At 38.9% G+C, this 13,902-nt stretch overlaps 1 protein-coding gene across 6 annotated transcripts in view; it reads left to right on the top strand.

Moving 5' to 3' along the window:
- The window catches only part of ADGRG2 (adhesion G protein-coupled receptor G2), a 113,395-nt gene that overhangs the window by 82,244 nt on the left and 17,249 nt on the right, over window positions 1–13,902 (top strand). For all 6 annotated transcript variants that reach the window (XM_081277090.1, XM_081277088.1, XM_081277089.1 and 3 more), the window contains 10 exons: window positions 819–874; window positions 2,407–2,446; window positions 2,877–2,914; window positions 4,124–4,218; window positions 5,165–5,231; window positions 9,079–9,479; window positions 11,895–12,060; window positions 12,257–12,413; window positions 12,678–12,821; window positions 13,412–13,534. In XM_081277090.1, the coding sequence (XP_081133216.1) occupies window positions 819–874; window positions 2,407–2,446; window positions 2,877–2,914; window positions 4,124–4,218; window positions 5,165–5,231; window positions 9,079–9,479; window positions 11,895–12,060; window positions 12,257–12,413; window positions 12,678–12,821; window positions 13,412–13,534 (1,287 nt within the window). The remainder of the gene's footprint in view (window positions 1–818; window positions 875–2,406; window positions 2,447–2,876; window positions 2,915–4,123; window positions 4,219–5,164; window positions 5,232–9,078; window positions 9,480–11,894; window positions 12,061–12,256; window positions 12,414–12,677; window positions 12,822–13,411; window positions 13,535–13,902) is intronic.

The following is a 13,902-nucleotide window of genomic DNA, read 5'->3' as shown; positions in this document are numbered from 1 at the left end:
GTTTGTTGCTAAATAAGAATGTTAATATGATGCAATTTCATTACCAGTTTAAAATTTAAAATTATCTTAAAACCTCCTAGCAACACGAAATATCTATATTGAGTCTAGGAATAATCTTCCATATCTAATTGTGTTCCCCATATGGGGAATTCAGTTTCAATGGTATCAACCTTCCCATAACCTACATTGGTTCGGGGAATCCCAGACAAATATGTTATTCATTTGGTGAATATTCCCTGGGCACCAACTATGTGCTAGGCCATGAACTAGGTGCTAAAAATGCAGTAGTGGCTGCTATCGAGTTTCCCTTTATACATTGGGGTCTTGTTACTTAAATCTGGGGCTGTCATGAAGAGAGCTTTACTAGTGTTCTTTTGAGGGAACCCTTGAATTGAAAAAAGACAGAAAATAGCACATAAGAGCTGCTGACTCAGGATTTCCTTTAAGAAAACATAAACCAAAAACTGGCTTAGCCAGTTAATATTGATTAACTTTTGAGTACCACTCCCTCCACCCTTTCTATGTAACAGCAATTTGGGAGCTAGGGATATAGCTCATTGGTAGAGTTCTTGCCTTGCATGCACAAGGCCCTGCATTCTAATCCCCACCAACACACACACACACACACACACAAATTAGTTGAATCTATGTAACAGCAATTTGATCATCTGATGGACAATATTCCATGGATTAGGATTCAGTCTTTGGGGTGTAATTCTTTGAGTGTCTAACAATAGTGCAAAACAACTTCTTGTTAGAGTATATAACAAACAAAATAAGTGATATTCATTTTATTCTTAATTTTTTGCTTCCAACAGAATCAAGATATAACTAATGGCACCTACTCTGGAGTGCTGTCTCTAAGTGAATTGAAGTGAGTACTCTACTGTTTGATTGAAAATTTCAAACATCAACTGTGGAAAGATACTTGATGAGCTGTTTTTGCTTTGGAAACCAAGAATGGGAAGAGACAGATCCAAAGGATATAGAGCTAATTTGTTCTTGCTTACTAACCAAACTAACCAAAGTCAGCTATCATCAACTATAATCCCCATGAGGTTGTTCTCTCTGATGCTGTGAAATTACACAACAATTTCATTTGAGTTGTCATTTGCATTTTAATGTGATTTGGTATCCAGCATGATTCAAAGGGTTCCAGATAGGACTCCATGTATACCATTTGTTTATGTTTTTCATGAAGCCTCAGTGATTCAAAAGTCAGAGAGAGATTTTTGTTAAGTAGACCTCGGCTTACAAGGACAAGAACAATGAGAAATGCATTATAAATAGCTGCCCCCAGTTAGGGCAGAGTTTGAAAATGTCAGCCAACAAGATGGCCTAGGACATAAATAGTCTTACTCTGTCACAGAGAGACACAATTTCATGAAAGGGCGCATATACAGAGTACCAAAAGACATCCCAAGGATCAGACAGTAGAGCAGGAGGAGCAGTTAGGTGTGTGCTGGAGGGCCCATGGAAACTCCCAGGAAGGAGGTGATCTCTGAGCACAATCAGAGGAGTGGCTCCTGCCGCCTTGAGGAGCTAGCTGACTATTTCATTGGTCCTTCTCTTCTTCCTTTCAGACCTTGCCTGGAGCTATCTAGAACTATTGCCCATTCCTCCGAGCAGGTTTCTCCCCCTCAGCAGTATTGGCATTGGCATCGGCACTGTTAAGCTTGAGGATTCTTTTTTTGGGGGGCCTGTCTTATGCATTGTAGGACATTTAACAGTATCCATGGAGTAGCACCCTCCCAGCGCAACAACCCAAAATGTCTCCAGACATTGCCAAATGTCCTCCCATCCCCATTGAAAATCCTTGCCTTAGGGCGAATTCTTTAATTAGATTTCTTTCATCCTAACTTCAGTGAAACTCTGCCATGTTGAAGAAAAGAAAATATTGTTGGAATGGGAATGGTAGAGAGAATTGAGAGAAATTCATGAAGGGGAGTTGTGAGGAGGGGAAGGCAGGGCTGGAGAGTGCTAGAGAGGGAAGGCTGTTTGAGTTGGAGAGGAATGAGGAATTAATCAGAGGTACAGGGTAAGTGGCTTGCCCCTCTCAGAAATGCTTGCCTGGGGCCAGCTCTTCCTCTGGCCCTCTGCCAGAAGAAACTGGGGGGGGGGGGCACAGTTGCACTAGCTTAATGAATAACAAGATTGTTCCACCATAATTTATATCTTGCTCTTAGCTAGAACCAGTACAGCTCCTGTCTGGTTAGTTTCCCCTGACATATAAATAATTTATTTTTCCCACATAGCAATCTCTCATTATGCCCCGTGTTTCTTCAAAGTGAACACTGTGAGCAATAAATACCACATGCTTGATTTAAATGCTAAAAATCTAACTTGTTTTGAATTTCACATCACTAATGGTCGCCTTAATGTCAACTTCTCTGATTTTATTAACAGACGATCAGAGCTCAACAAAACCCTACAAACCTTAAGTGAGGTAATCACACTATACCCTGTACCTTGTTTGTAATCATTGTTATTATTTGGGGGGAACCATGGAGTTTTGTATTCCCTGGGAGATATGTATTCAAATTCTCTCAAATATGTCATGTAAAAGAGCGAATGGACTAGCATCCAAAAGTCAGAACTAGGAGCAGTGGGTGGATATGAAGGAGATAGATTTTCCTTCCTGTAAGACCAAACATTTCTTAAAATGAAAACTCCAGGAGAATGTGCTCCCTCGTGTACTACTGAGCTTTCTGGTGCCGGAGGAATTCAAGTAGAACTTGTATGACCTGAATAATTTTTATCTAGCAGGAGTGTAAAAGGGGTGATCTCTAGGGATACTCATAGTTCTAAAATTCTGTGATTCACCCTGGGTCGTCTTTTCCAGCTGTCAAAATAACATATAATTTTGTTTATTTCAGACTTATTTTATAGTGTGTGCTACAGCAGAGGCCCAAAGGTCAGTCATCTTAAATTCTTTAATAAATATTTATTATTTCTCCATTTGGGAGAAATGAAGTATTAAGGAGTCTTCATTAAGTTGTAAATTCATAGGCTTTCCTCTAACATAAATACATAGTTATTAGTGACATTTTGGATTTATATAGTTTCATTTTTCCTAACACTGATCATTTCATCACTCTATCTTTTAATTTCCTTATTAAACACTGAGGGAGAGGTGTCTGATATCAGACCATTTGCCTCTGATTCTATGAGGCTGAGGCTCATCGATGTTCTTATCTCTGAGGGCTACCACTATGACCAAAAAATGGCTCATAGTGGTCCAGGCATGGTGAAATTCAGACAGAAAAGAGGAAACACAATATGGAACTCAGAATGAGAAGAAAGGGGGAAGGAAAAGATTGGAGGAAGAAAAGAGAAAAGTAGAAATTAAAATGTATACAAGAGAAAATCAGAAATTGTCCAACAATTATTGGGGTTGCACAGATAAGTAACCCTTTTAAATTGCATCCATTGGTTGTCCTGTGTAAGCCTGCATTAGCCAATGGCTTATACAGAAATAATCTCACCATGAGAACCATGAATATTCCATGAGAGTCTAAGTCCTAGAAAATGATAATTTCTACTCATCAAACTGTTCATTGGTACAAATCATGACAAGTCTTCCATGTAATTATAAGTTGACTCTCTGTCCTCTATATGTTTTAATTCAGTTCCCTTGCCTCTTCATTTTTTGCAGCATTAATTTTTTTTTTCCACCTACACCAAGGCTAAAGTGGAAAGAAACAGGGAGAATGTCTTAAATTCTTAGTTATCTGATAATCTAGATTGCCAGAGAGATTTGGGATTTAACAGACCTTGACATTCATCTAGACTGGTTTGTGAAAGGGTTCCCATGATGGAAACTCAAATGTCTGTAGACACCAAGCAAGTAGCCAGCTGTGGCAGTGGGAGACTAAAGGTGTCAAGGTGCTTACCTTTGCAACCAAGTCTCACCCCAGTCGGTTCATTGTACAGACAGACAAAACAAACCACACATCTGTTTGCAACATCTATGAATGTGAATCTCTATAAATGTCTTATTAAAGTTCAGAGCATTGTAGATGAATATTGAGAAGGTTATTGGGTGACACTGCAAGTTAATACTGTCAGTGCATAGGTAGGTTTCCAATTTAGTAACATTCTGGTTATATATTTCTCTTTACAGCACATTAAATTGTACATTCACAATAAAACTGAATAAGACGATGAATGTGTGTGCTATAATGGTTGCTTTGAAAAGAGTACATATTCGACCAATGGGTAAGTTGTTTCTATTGCTGTGTTCATTTACTCATTACTCTCAATGTGTGCTTTTATAATTAAAAATATAATTAATAAGTTTGCATATGTTTCAGCTTTCTGTTTGACTCTTTTGTCCTTGAGCAATTTTTAGAAAGCTCAAGAAGGTTATTTTTCCTGCTTTCTTATAAAATTTCAATATGCCATCAGAAAACTTGATAAAAACAAACCCTATTGAGAGGGAGAATTGTTTGGATTGCCACTGGGATATGTTTACTTCTTTTTTGAATTAACAAGCAAAAAATTGTATATATTTTTGGTGTCCAGTATGATGTTTTGATATACATTATGGAATGGCTAAAGCAAACTATTTAACATATGCATTACCTCACATACTTTATCATTTTTTGGTGTGGTGAGAACATTTAAAATCTTAGCAATTTTCAAGTATACAATATATTGTTACTTAGGGTAGTCACCATGTCATATGATAGATATCTAGAATTTATTACTTTAACTGAAATTTTGTGTCCTTTAACCAACATCTCCCCAGTCTGGTAACCACCATTTCATTCTCTGTTTCTATGAGTTAGACTTTTAGATTCCACATCAGAGTGAGATCGTGTGGTATTGTTTTTCTGTGCCTGGCTTATTTCAATTAACATAATGTTCTCCAGGATATGTTTACTTCTGATTCCTCTTAGGTGTTGAACAGTGATTGATGTTACATGAATATAACCAAACAAGAAAAAAAAAGCATTCACTCAATTACCATTTTTGAGCACCTACTATATAATTGTGTAATTGCCAATATAAAGGCATTTGATTAATTTTACCACCAGTTATAGACAATCTCTATTTAAAATGCAGGCAGTATAAGAACCATATATTTGATGAGTCTGAACTTCTACATTACTTCATTCTTGACCATGATTTTTTTTTTTCCTTTTCTTTTTGTCTCCTTCAGAAGAGTGCTGCTGTTCTATTAGGACACCTTGCCCCTCTTCACCAGAAGAGTTAGAAAAACTGCAGTGGTACGTAGCAAACTTTGTTTGCTTTTTTCAAAACAAAATATAGGCATGTAATTTAATTTCCATGCTAGCTAAGGATTGCTGGAAATAGGGGAGTGAAGAAAGGCTTTGAATTTTAGGGAAAATGTCATTTTCTGTTATGAAGTTTCAACTGAGACCATTGCTTTAAACCAATGATATGTAATCTTGGCTGAGCATCAGAATTACCTGAGGAGCCTTACGAATATTCTGACACTGCACAGTCTCACCAACTAAATGTCATGTCATTCAAAAAAATTGCCAGCTGGCTGGGGTTGTGGCTCAGTAGTAGAGTGCTTGCCTAGCATGTGTGAGGCCCTAGGTTCAATTCTTAGCACCACATATAACTAAAATAAAATAAAGGTCCATCGACAACTAAAAAAAAAAAAAAATTAAATGGCCAGGTTGATAGATGAGAAATGGCTTTTCGGTGTTGCCTCAGTTGACATTTCTCTTATTAAGACTGAGTCTGGACATTTTTTTTCATATATTTGGGGATCATTTTGTATCTTTCTGTGAATTATGTTTTTATGTCTTCTTTTACTTTTTCTAATAGATATTTGATCAGTTTTTAAGAGGACTTTATATATTGTGAGTGTTAGCTCTTTCTCTGTGGTATGTGCTAGGGATTGAGCTCAGGGCCTTGCACATGCTAGCCACCCACTGAGAATTCCCAGCCTTGTCCATTGTCTGTTTTGAATTTGTTTATCATGGTTTTTTTCCTGGAAATTAAAAAAAAAAAATTATGTGACTAAATTTATCAGTCTTTTCTTATATTGCCTGTAGATTTGGAGGCATGATTAGGAAGCCTTTTGTTATATCAAGGTGGTAGAGGCATTTACCCTTTTATTTTTATATACTTGTGTGGTTTCACTTTTCACATTAGATTCATTGAATCTATTCTTGTGTGTGGTGTGAGATATGGATCTAATTTTATCTTCTTTCAAATGTTTAGCAAAATTTATTAAAAAGCACCATTTATTAAAAATTCCATCTTTTTCAAGGGGTTTGAGGTGACTCCTTTATTATATATACTAAATTTTGATAGGATTCAGGAGGCTGAAGTAGGAGGATCACAAGATTAAGGCCAGTCTAGGTAACATAGGGAAACCCTGTCTCAAAACAAATAAAACAAAATAAACAAATATTGGTCTAATTCTAGATATTAGAAGAAGCTGTTGAGGGTACATGGAATTCTTATTACTGTTTTTGAAGAATTTCTGTGAGCTAAAATTTGTTCAAATTAAAATGTTTTAAAGAAATACTGATTCTTATTCACCCCTCAGAGATTCTGATATAATTGGTCTGGGACATGGCTTAGGTATCGAAAGCCTTTGTATTGATTCTAATCTGTAACTAAGTTGAGATTCACTGCCTTAAATTTATCTCTTCAATGGAGGAAAACTGGGAGATAGATGCTTCAAAATAGCAGAAGACTCTGACAGTTGCCTATAATGTGATCACAGGGGTATAAAAAATAGACATAGAAAAAAATAGGAAAGAAATGAATGAAAATGTTCACAATGGTTACCCATGATTGACTTGTCTGCTGGCATGATGAGTATTTTATTTTATTTTTTTACTTTTTATTTCTTCTTACCATCCCCTGCTTTTCAGCATTTTCTAATTTTTTCTATGGTCAGATAAAAATTGTATTTGAAAAAAAAAGACATGCATTTTTTTTAAATGTGAAAGCTTCCTATATGGAATAGAAGGTTAAGTGTAGTTTGTCTGCTCTGGGTGGGTTATATTTCTGGGGTATATGAAAACACTGAGCTCAAGGAATAGCTAAAAGTCTTTGGTTAAGAATTCATAGCATTTTTTTTTTTTTTTTTGGCAATAAAATGTGAAGAGGAACATACCTCATTAAGCTTGACATCCCCTATTAAGCTGGAAGGTTGAGACCCATTTGGGGGATAGAATTTCTGGAAGCATCAGAATGAAAGCAGAAGATCATCCCTCTTTTGAGGCAGCCCTACTATACCCTAATGGCTACCCATTCAGGGAGGTATTAGGAAGAAGAAGCAGGACATAGAAAAGAAGGCAGAATGTGATCCCAGTGTCTGGCTAGGGCTATATCATTAACTAGCTGTGTATTCAAGTTCTAGAGTAGCTGCTTTTTTACCTTCAAAGTTCTAGGTAAAATGAGGAAACAAATTAGATCTCCATGAAATTAGGAAGTGGATTAGATAAGCACATCTCAAATATTCCTGTGTCTATCACTCACTGAGGATCTGTTAAATTGCATATTGTAATATAGTAGCTATGGGGTGGGGTCCTGGATTGTGTATTTCTAGCAAATCTCTTGATAAAAAGCCAGTGCTGCTGATCCCTGGACCCCACTTTGAGAATTGAGAATCTAGGCCATAGAGCAGCGCAGTGGTTCTCAATTCTGGCTGCATTTTGCAACCATGTGAGGAGTTTCAAAAACACCAGTGTCTGCCTCCCACTCTCAGAGACTGGTCTGGAGTATAGTTTGTACTTCTGGGTTTTTACACCCCCTCCCTGAAGTGAGATGATTCTAATGTGCAGCCAAATTTGAAAACCACTGGGCTAGAATTGAATGATCACCAGGATCTTTCTAATGTATTGGTTCTTAAGATGGATGGTATGTTAGAAACACCTGGGACACTTTGAAAATGTGCTGATATATTAAAGTGGCTTTCTGGAAACCCTGTATGTTTAGATCTAGATCATATAGGTCTGTACATATGTAAAAGTTTATCAAGCTCTGAATGTCAGATGAGAACACTCTATGAGGGCCATATCTCTATGAGTAAGCATATTCAGAGGGGTACAAATGCCCAGCCCCATTGCCAGAGACTGCAGGTCAGCTGGCACTTCTCTTTATGGTTGTGACTGGGCTTATGTCCCTCCACTTAGTAGTCCTCTCTCCTCTCACTCAAGAGAAGCTCCAAGACACATTCTCCTTGGTGTTCTAAGTCTCTAAAACTGGGTCCATCAGAGACATCCCTGGGTGATCATTTGTTGTCCCCTCAAACTTTTCCCCCCTATAGACTAATAGATCATGTGCTGATAGTAGGTGAGTTCTTCTCAATCTTTGATACTCAGGAAAATCACCTGAGAGTATAAAAAATACACGTGCCTGGGACCTCCACACCCCAACACCTCGTCCCAAGACCAACTGCATCAGACACTAAGGAGTAAGCCAGACAAATCAATCTACCTATTTCTCTCTCTCTCTCTCTATATATATATATATATATGGAGAGAGAGAGAGAGAGAGAGAGAGAGAGAGAGAGAGATGATTTGTTTTTTAAAGTTCTTTGGATAGTTCTCATGCATCGAGGGCAGATGATTTACAAGCTGGGGACCCCATTCCTTTGGCTCCAGTGTGATTTATCTTTACATTCAACCAACTTTTCTTGGTCATTTACCATGTGCCAATACCACTATGTTAGACTATAGCAGTATGAAGTTGGTTAATACAGATTCCTAGTATATGGAAACCACTTGGGTCATAGGGCATTTAACAGCTCCCTTCCCTAGTAATACATGGGAATGCTATAGGATCCCCTCAATGGAGTAACAAATGATAAGGCAGAGAGCCCCAGAGAAGCTGCAAATTGGTGAAACAGAACTAAGGGGTCTAAAAGAATGTTAAAAATTCTTCCCCCTAGAAGTAGGTGGTAGAAGCAGTCAGGGGCCAGTGGCAGGGGCACAGAGGGTGTGAAATGGCAGAGACTGGAAGTGGTACATCTTTGATGTAACCATGTCAATTTGGTGGTGTCAGATGGCTGCCAGAGGAAGGAGATTCACTCCTCTGTAGACATTTGTGTCTCACATGCATCTCTGATTTTTTTTCTTTTAGTGATCTGCAGGATCCCATTGTCTGTCTTGCTGAATATCCACATGGCCCACCATTTTCTTCTTCCAGCAAACCCATCCCAGTTGCTCCTCAGACCACCATCTTTTCCCAGATATCCAGTGCCTTCTCTTTTGCTGAATCCCTTAATCATCCTCCTGTGACCCAGAACACTCCCTCTCTGACACAGAAGAATCACTTTTCTCTTCCTCAGCCTTCAGCTCCCATAGCTTCCAGCCCTGCCATCAATATGCCCACCCAATCTGGAACTCTCTCTTCCCCTCTGCCCCAAACCAATCCTTCCCATACCCCACCACCTGTGAAGTCCTCACTTCCCTCTCCCACCACACCTGTCCCATCTGCATCTTCAAATGACATCAGCATCAGCACTCCTCCTGTCAAAACAGGTAAGTATAAGAAGCCAAGCTGCTCCTGCGGTAGTTGGGATTGACCCTGACCGGCAGCTGCCGGCTTGCAAATCAAGATGTGTGATAAGACCACATGGAGCCTTTCTTTTTTGGAAAGGGAGAAACATTTAGAAGATCTAGGCTTAGGTCCTCACAAACAAGGTGATCTGGGACAAACAGTTGACTCCTGCTCTACCTATTCTGTGTAAAGATGGAAATAACCACACTAACTGCACTGCATTGAAAATGATGGCAGGCATGAGAATACTGTGGAAACTGCAAGGGGCTCCCAGGTGCCAGGTAGGCTTAGTGTTACCGTGATAAAGGCAAGATGGAAAGAAGCAGAGAATTCTGGATACTCTGGAGTTTCAAATCAGTGTGTAAGAAACAGATCTTCCTCTACAATTTGGAGCCTGGGAGGCAAAGCCAAATTTTGGGTGACATTAGATTGAAGCTCAGGTATTGTTTTCTGTCCCCTCTGTCATGGCCATAGCATCACTAGGAAATTTGGAGCTTCTGCCAAATGACTTGTTAATTCTTCCACTTTGAATACCCTCTCTTAAATAATTTTGAAAATAAATATTAACATTTTAGGTAAAATCATAGGATCATTAGGGCCCTAGTCAAGGGAAGTTCCAGTGGCTGGTAAAGAATAAAGTTCAATTGAAGTTTGTTAGTCTAGGCCTGCAAAATCCATCTTTCCAAAGCTATTCCCATCTATCCTTAGAATCAACCTAAGGGGTTGCACAAAAACCATCAAAGTAGCCTCCTGATTCTGTGCTTCTACTCCTGGGGCATCAGAAATGATACCTGCAGAAGATGCACATTGGAGTATTACCTGGTAGCCAAAAAGTAGATAAAACTTAATTCCACGGGAGAGGAATGATTACACAGGATATGCCGCCTCAACCCAGTGACTATCATGCAACCATGTAGGTCATTAGAACAGCTATATAAAAACTCTTGGGGGCATTTTTCAAGTCTGGATGTGAATTTAAAAAGGCCCAGTGACAGATATTTTGCTCACCATGTTTATAATAGTGTGAATACATAGGGATAAAGATTAGAAGGGAATATGCAAAATAATAGAATGTTAGTAGCAAAATGAAGAGACTTTTTTGCTGTTAAAGATAGGTTTATATTCTCAGTTAAATAGACTATAAAAACCAGGCTTAGCTGAGAGTCCAGCTCCAATTAGATACACTATAAAAATTAGGCTTCCTGAGAGTCCAGCTGTTGATTTCATAATTTTTTCACAAAAGGGCTTCTAGTGACCCACATAAAATCCTGTGTACATGATATAAATTAAATGCAAGTATATTTGCAGTGGTGTGATACGCACTAAATACTCTGATATGCTTTTATATTTTTGAGTTAGGTTTACTGAAGTATATAATTTACATATAGTAAAATTTATCTAATTCTGTGGATAAATGAATTTTTTTTTCTTTCTTTGGTACTGAGGATTGAACCCAGGGACACTCTACCAGCACCCCCCCCCACACACACACACCCTTTTTTAAATTTTAAGATAAGGTTTCACTAAGTTCCTTTGGGTCTCACTAAATTGCTGAGGCTGGTCTTAAACTTGCCATCCTCCTGTCTTAGTCTCCCAAGTTGCTGGGATTATAGGTGTGCACCACCACTCCCAGCTAAGTGAAATTTTTATTGTTCTGTGCAGTTGGATAAGTACCCATAGTCATGTAACCATGATCACCAATCAAAATATATAACTTAGCCAGGTGTGGTGGCTCATGCCTATAATCCCAGTGGCTCTGAAGGCTGAGGCAGGAGGATTGCAAGTTCAAAGCCAACCTCAGCAAAAGTGAAGCACTAAGCAACTCAGTGAGATCCTATCTTTAAATAAAATAAAAAATAGGGCTGGGGATGTGGCTCAGTGGTTGAGTGCCCCTGACTTCAATCCTTGGTACTTCCTCCCTCAAAAAAAAAGATATATAACTTTTCTACCACCCCCAAAGTCCCCTTTGGTCTCTTTGAAGCCAACACTTACCCCCAGCCCCTCCACCACTAATTTGTTCTATTTCCCTGTAGTTTTGAATTTTCTAGAATGTCATATGACGAGAATCACATAGTATGTGGCCTTTTGAGCTTGGCTTCTTTCACTTAGCATAATGTGTTGGAAAACTGGTGATCCACCCATGTTGTAGACTGCATTGGTCATTATTTCCTTTTTATCACTAAGTAATATTCCACTGTATGGATATATACTACTGGGATTACAGGTGTGTGCTGTAATCATGCCTGGCTCATGACTAAGCTTTCTTTTCTCTGGGGCAATTATCTAAGATCGGGTTGACCAGATCAGATCAGGGGCTTTGTATGTTTATCTATGTTTATCTTTATTAGTGATCTTTCCATCATGTGTTCATAAAACAATTTTCCTCTTTGATACAGAAATTTTCAACACCAGCAGTGTTTCTGATCTTGAGAACCAAGTGTCCCAGATGGAGAAGACTCTGTCCTTTGGCAGCTTGGAGCCTAACCTTGCAGGCGAAATGATAAACAAAGTCAGCAAACTCCTTCATTCTCCTCCCGCCTTGCTGGCCCCTCTGGCTCAAAGGTATGGCTTAGCAAACTAAAGAGGTGCTAAGAGGGACCCTCTAATAGTAAAGATGCTGTGTACATGATGAGTTATAGCCAATTGTTTTTCTCTCAAGGAAAGTTCATTTGACTTCTCAAGTTGCTACTCTACAACTGCTTAGAATGGGGGAGACAAAATGAGAGTGCTAAATTTAAACTGCCGTCTCTCTTTACAGGTTGCTAAAAGTTGTAGATGACATTGGCTTACAGCTGAATTTTTCAAACAAGACCATAAGTCTAACCTCCCCTTCTTTGGCTCTGGCTGTGATCAGAGTAAATGCCAGTAATTTCAACACAACTACCTTTGCGGCCCAAGACCCTGCAAATCTGCAGGTACAATCTAATTTTTTATGGGAAAAGTATTTGACTATTTCTGTGTATCCTTAACAGGTTTCCTTTCCCGCTTGGAGTCCTCGTCTTATTATTTCATATCCTCTCTTTCATTTAGTAGCAACCAAAGAGAGAAGCAGGAGCCATTTTATGTAGAAGTACCACAGATCAAGCCCTTACAGGACCCTCCATCTTAATTAGCCATGTTTTCCATCTCCTTGTTATACCAGTTCCAGACATTTTCATTATCTCTTACTCGATTTTCAGGTTTCTCTGGAAACTCAAGCTCCTGACAATAGTATTGGCACGATTACTCTGCCTTCATCGTTGATGAGTAATTTGCCAGCTAATGATGTGGAGCTAGCTTCCAGGATTCAGTTCAATTTTTTTGAAACACCTGCCCTGTTTCAGGTAAAGTTGCTGCTCACTGCTTTTGGTTTGTGTTTCATTTGGAGGTGGGGGATTTATTCCTTTTAACCCTCGTATATTTCTACACCTGCTACAAGTCAAATGAATTGCTGCAACTCTGCAGTTTATATTTATTCATAGCCTAATGGTGCTGGTGATGATAACTAACTGTAACAGACACTTACATAGTATTTACCAATTGCCAAGCGCTACCCTAAGCATTTATTAATGTTGACTCGTCCTTCTAGCAAAGCTATGAGGGAGGAAACTACGCAACGGAGGCACAGAGAGGTTAAGTAACTTGCTCAGGGACATTCAGTTTAAATGGACTAATATTATGTTCCTTTGAAGATTCATGAGGTCCTATTGTGTTGATCTATGCAATTTATCTCAGTATTTATGGCATTGTAGTGAAATAAGGTCTGCTTCTAACTGTGGTCCCTTGGGAAAGTCACTTTATTCCTGGACCCTCAATTTCTGACCTACCATTATAAAATAATGTGGTTTAAATGTCTTTTGTGTCCCTTCTAGCTCTAAAACTCTGATCAAATTTTATTTTCCCTTGTTATCTTGCTGATTCTTTGGTGTTCTAGGACCCTTCTCTGGAGAACCTTTCTCTGATCAGCTATGTCATATCATCAAGTGTTGCAAACCTGACTGTCAAGAACTTGACAAGAAATGTGACAGTCACACTGAAGCATACAGATCCAAGCCAGGTGAGGAGAGGCCAGTCTGAGCTGCTCATTGACTAGGAACACCTTATGCAAACTATGTCCATAAGACATGACTTGAGAAAGACAGCAAAAAGGATCTTGAACTCATTAGACTCATGTGTGAGACTAGAATTGCATAGTTACTCTGTAGGATCTTAACACACCTAGTAAATGACCACCTAGTGTCCAAGGAGGATGGATGCAAATGCAAGCCCTTGTCAATTGCTGAATTTCAGTGCATGTAGGTCTGATTTTCACCTCCAAGAGATAGCCTTTCAGCTCAGTTCACTTTGAACTTGAGCTGTGACCTCTCTATTCACGGTGTGGTTTGCATACTGGAAGCATCACCATCACCTGGGAGTTGGCTAGAA

This window comes from Spermophilus citellus (assembly GCF_964194105.1).
Source record: "Spermophilus citellus genome assembly, chromosome: X".
NCBI classification, from domain to species: Eukaryota; Metazoa; Chordata; class Mammalia; order Rodentia; family Sciuridae; genus Spermophilus; species Spermophilus citellus.
This window is presented reverse-complemented; position numbering and strand designations above follow the sequence as displayed.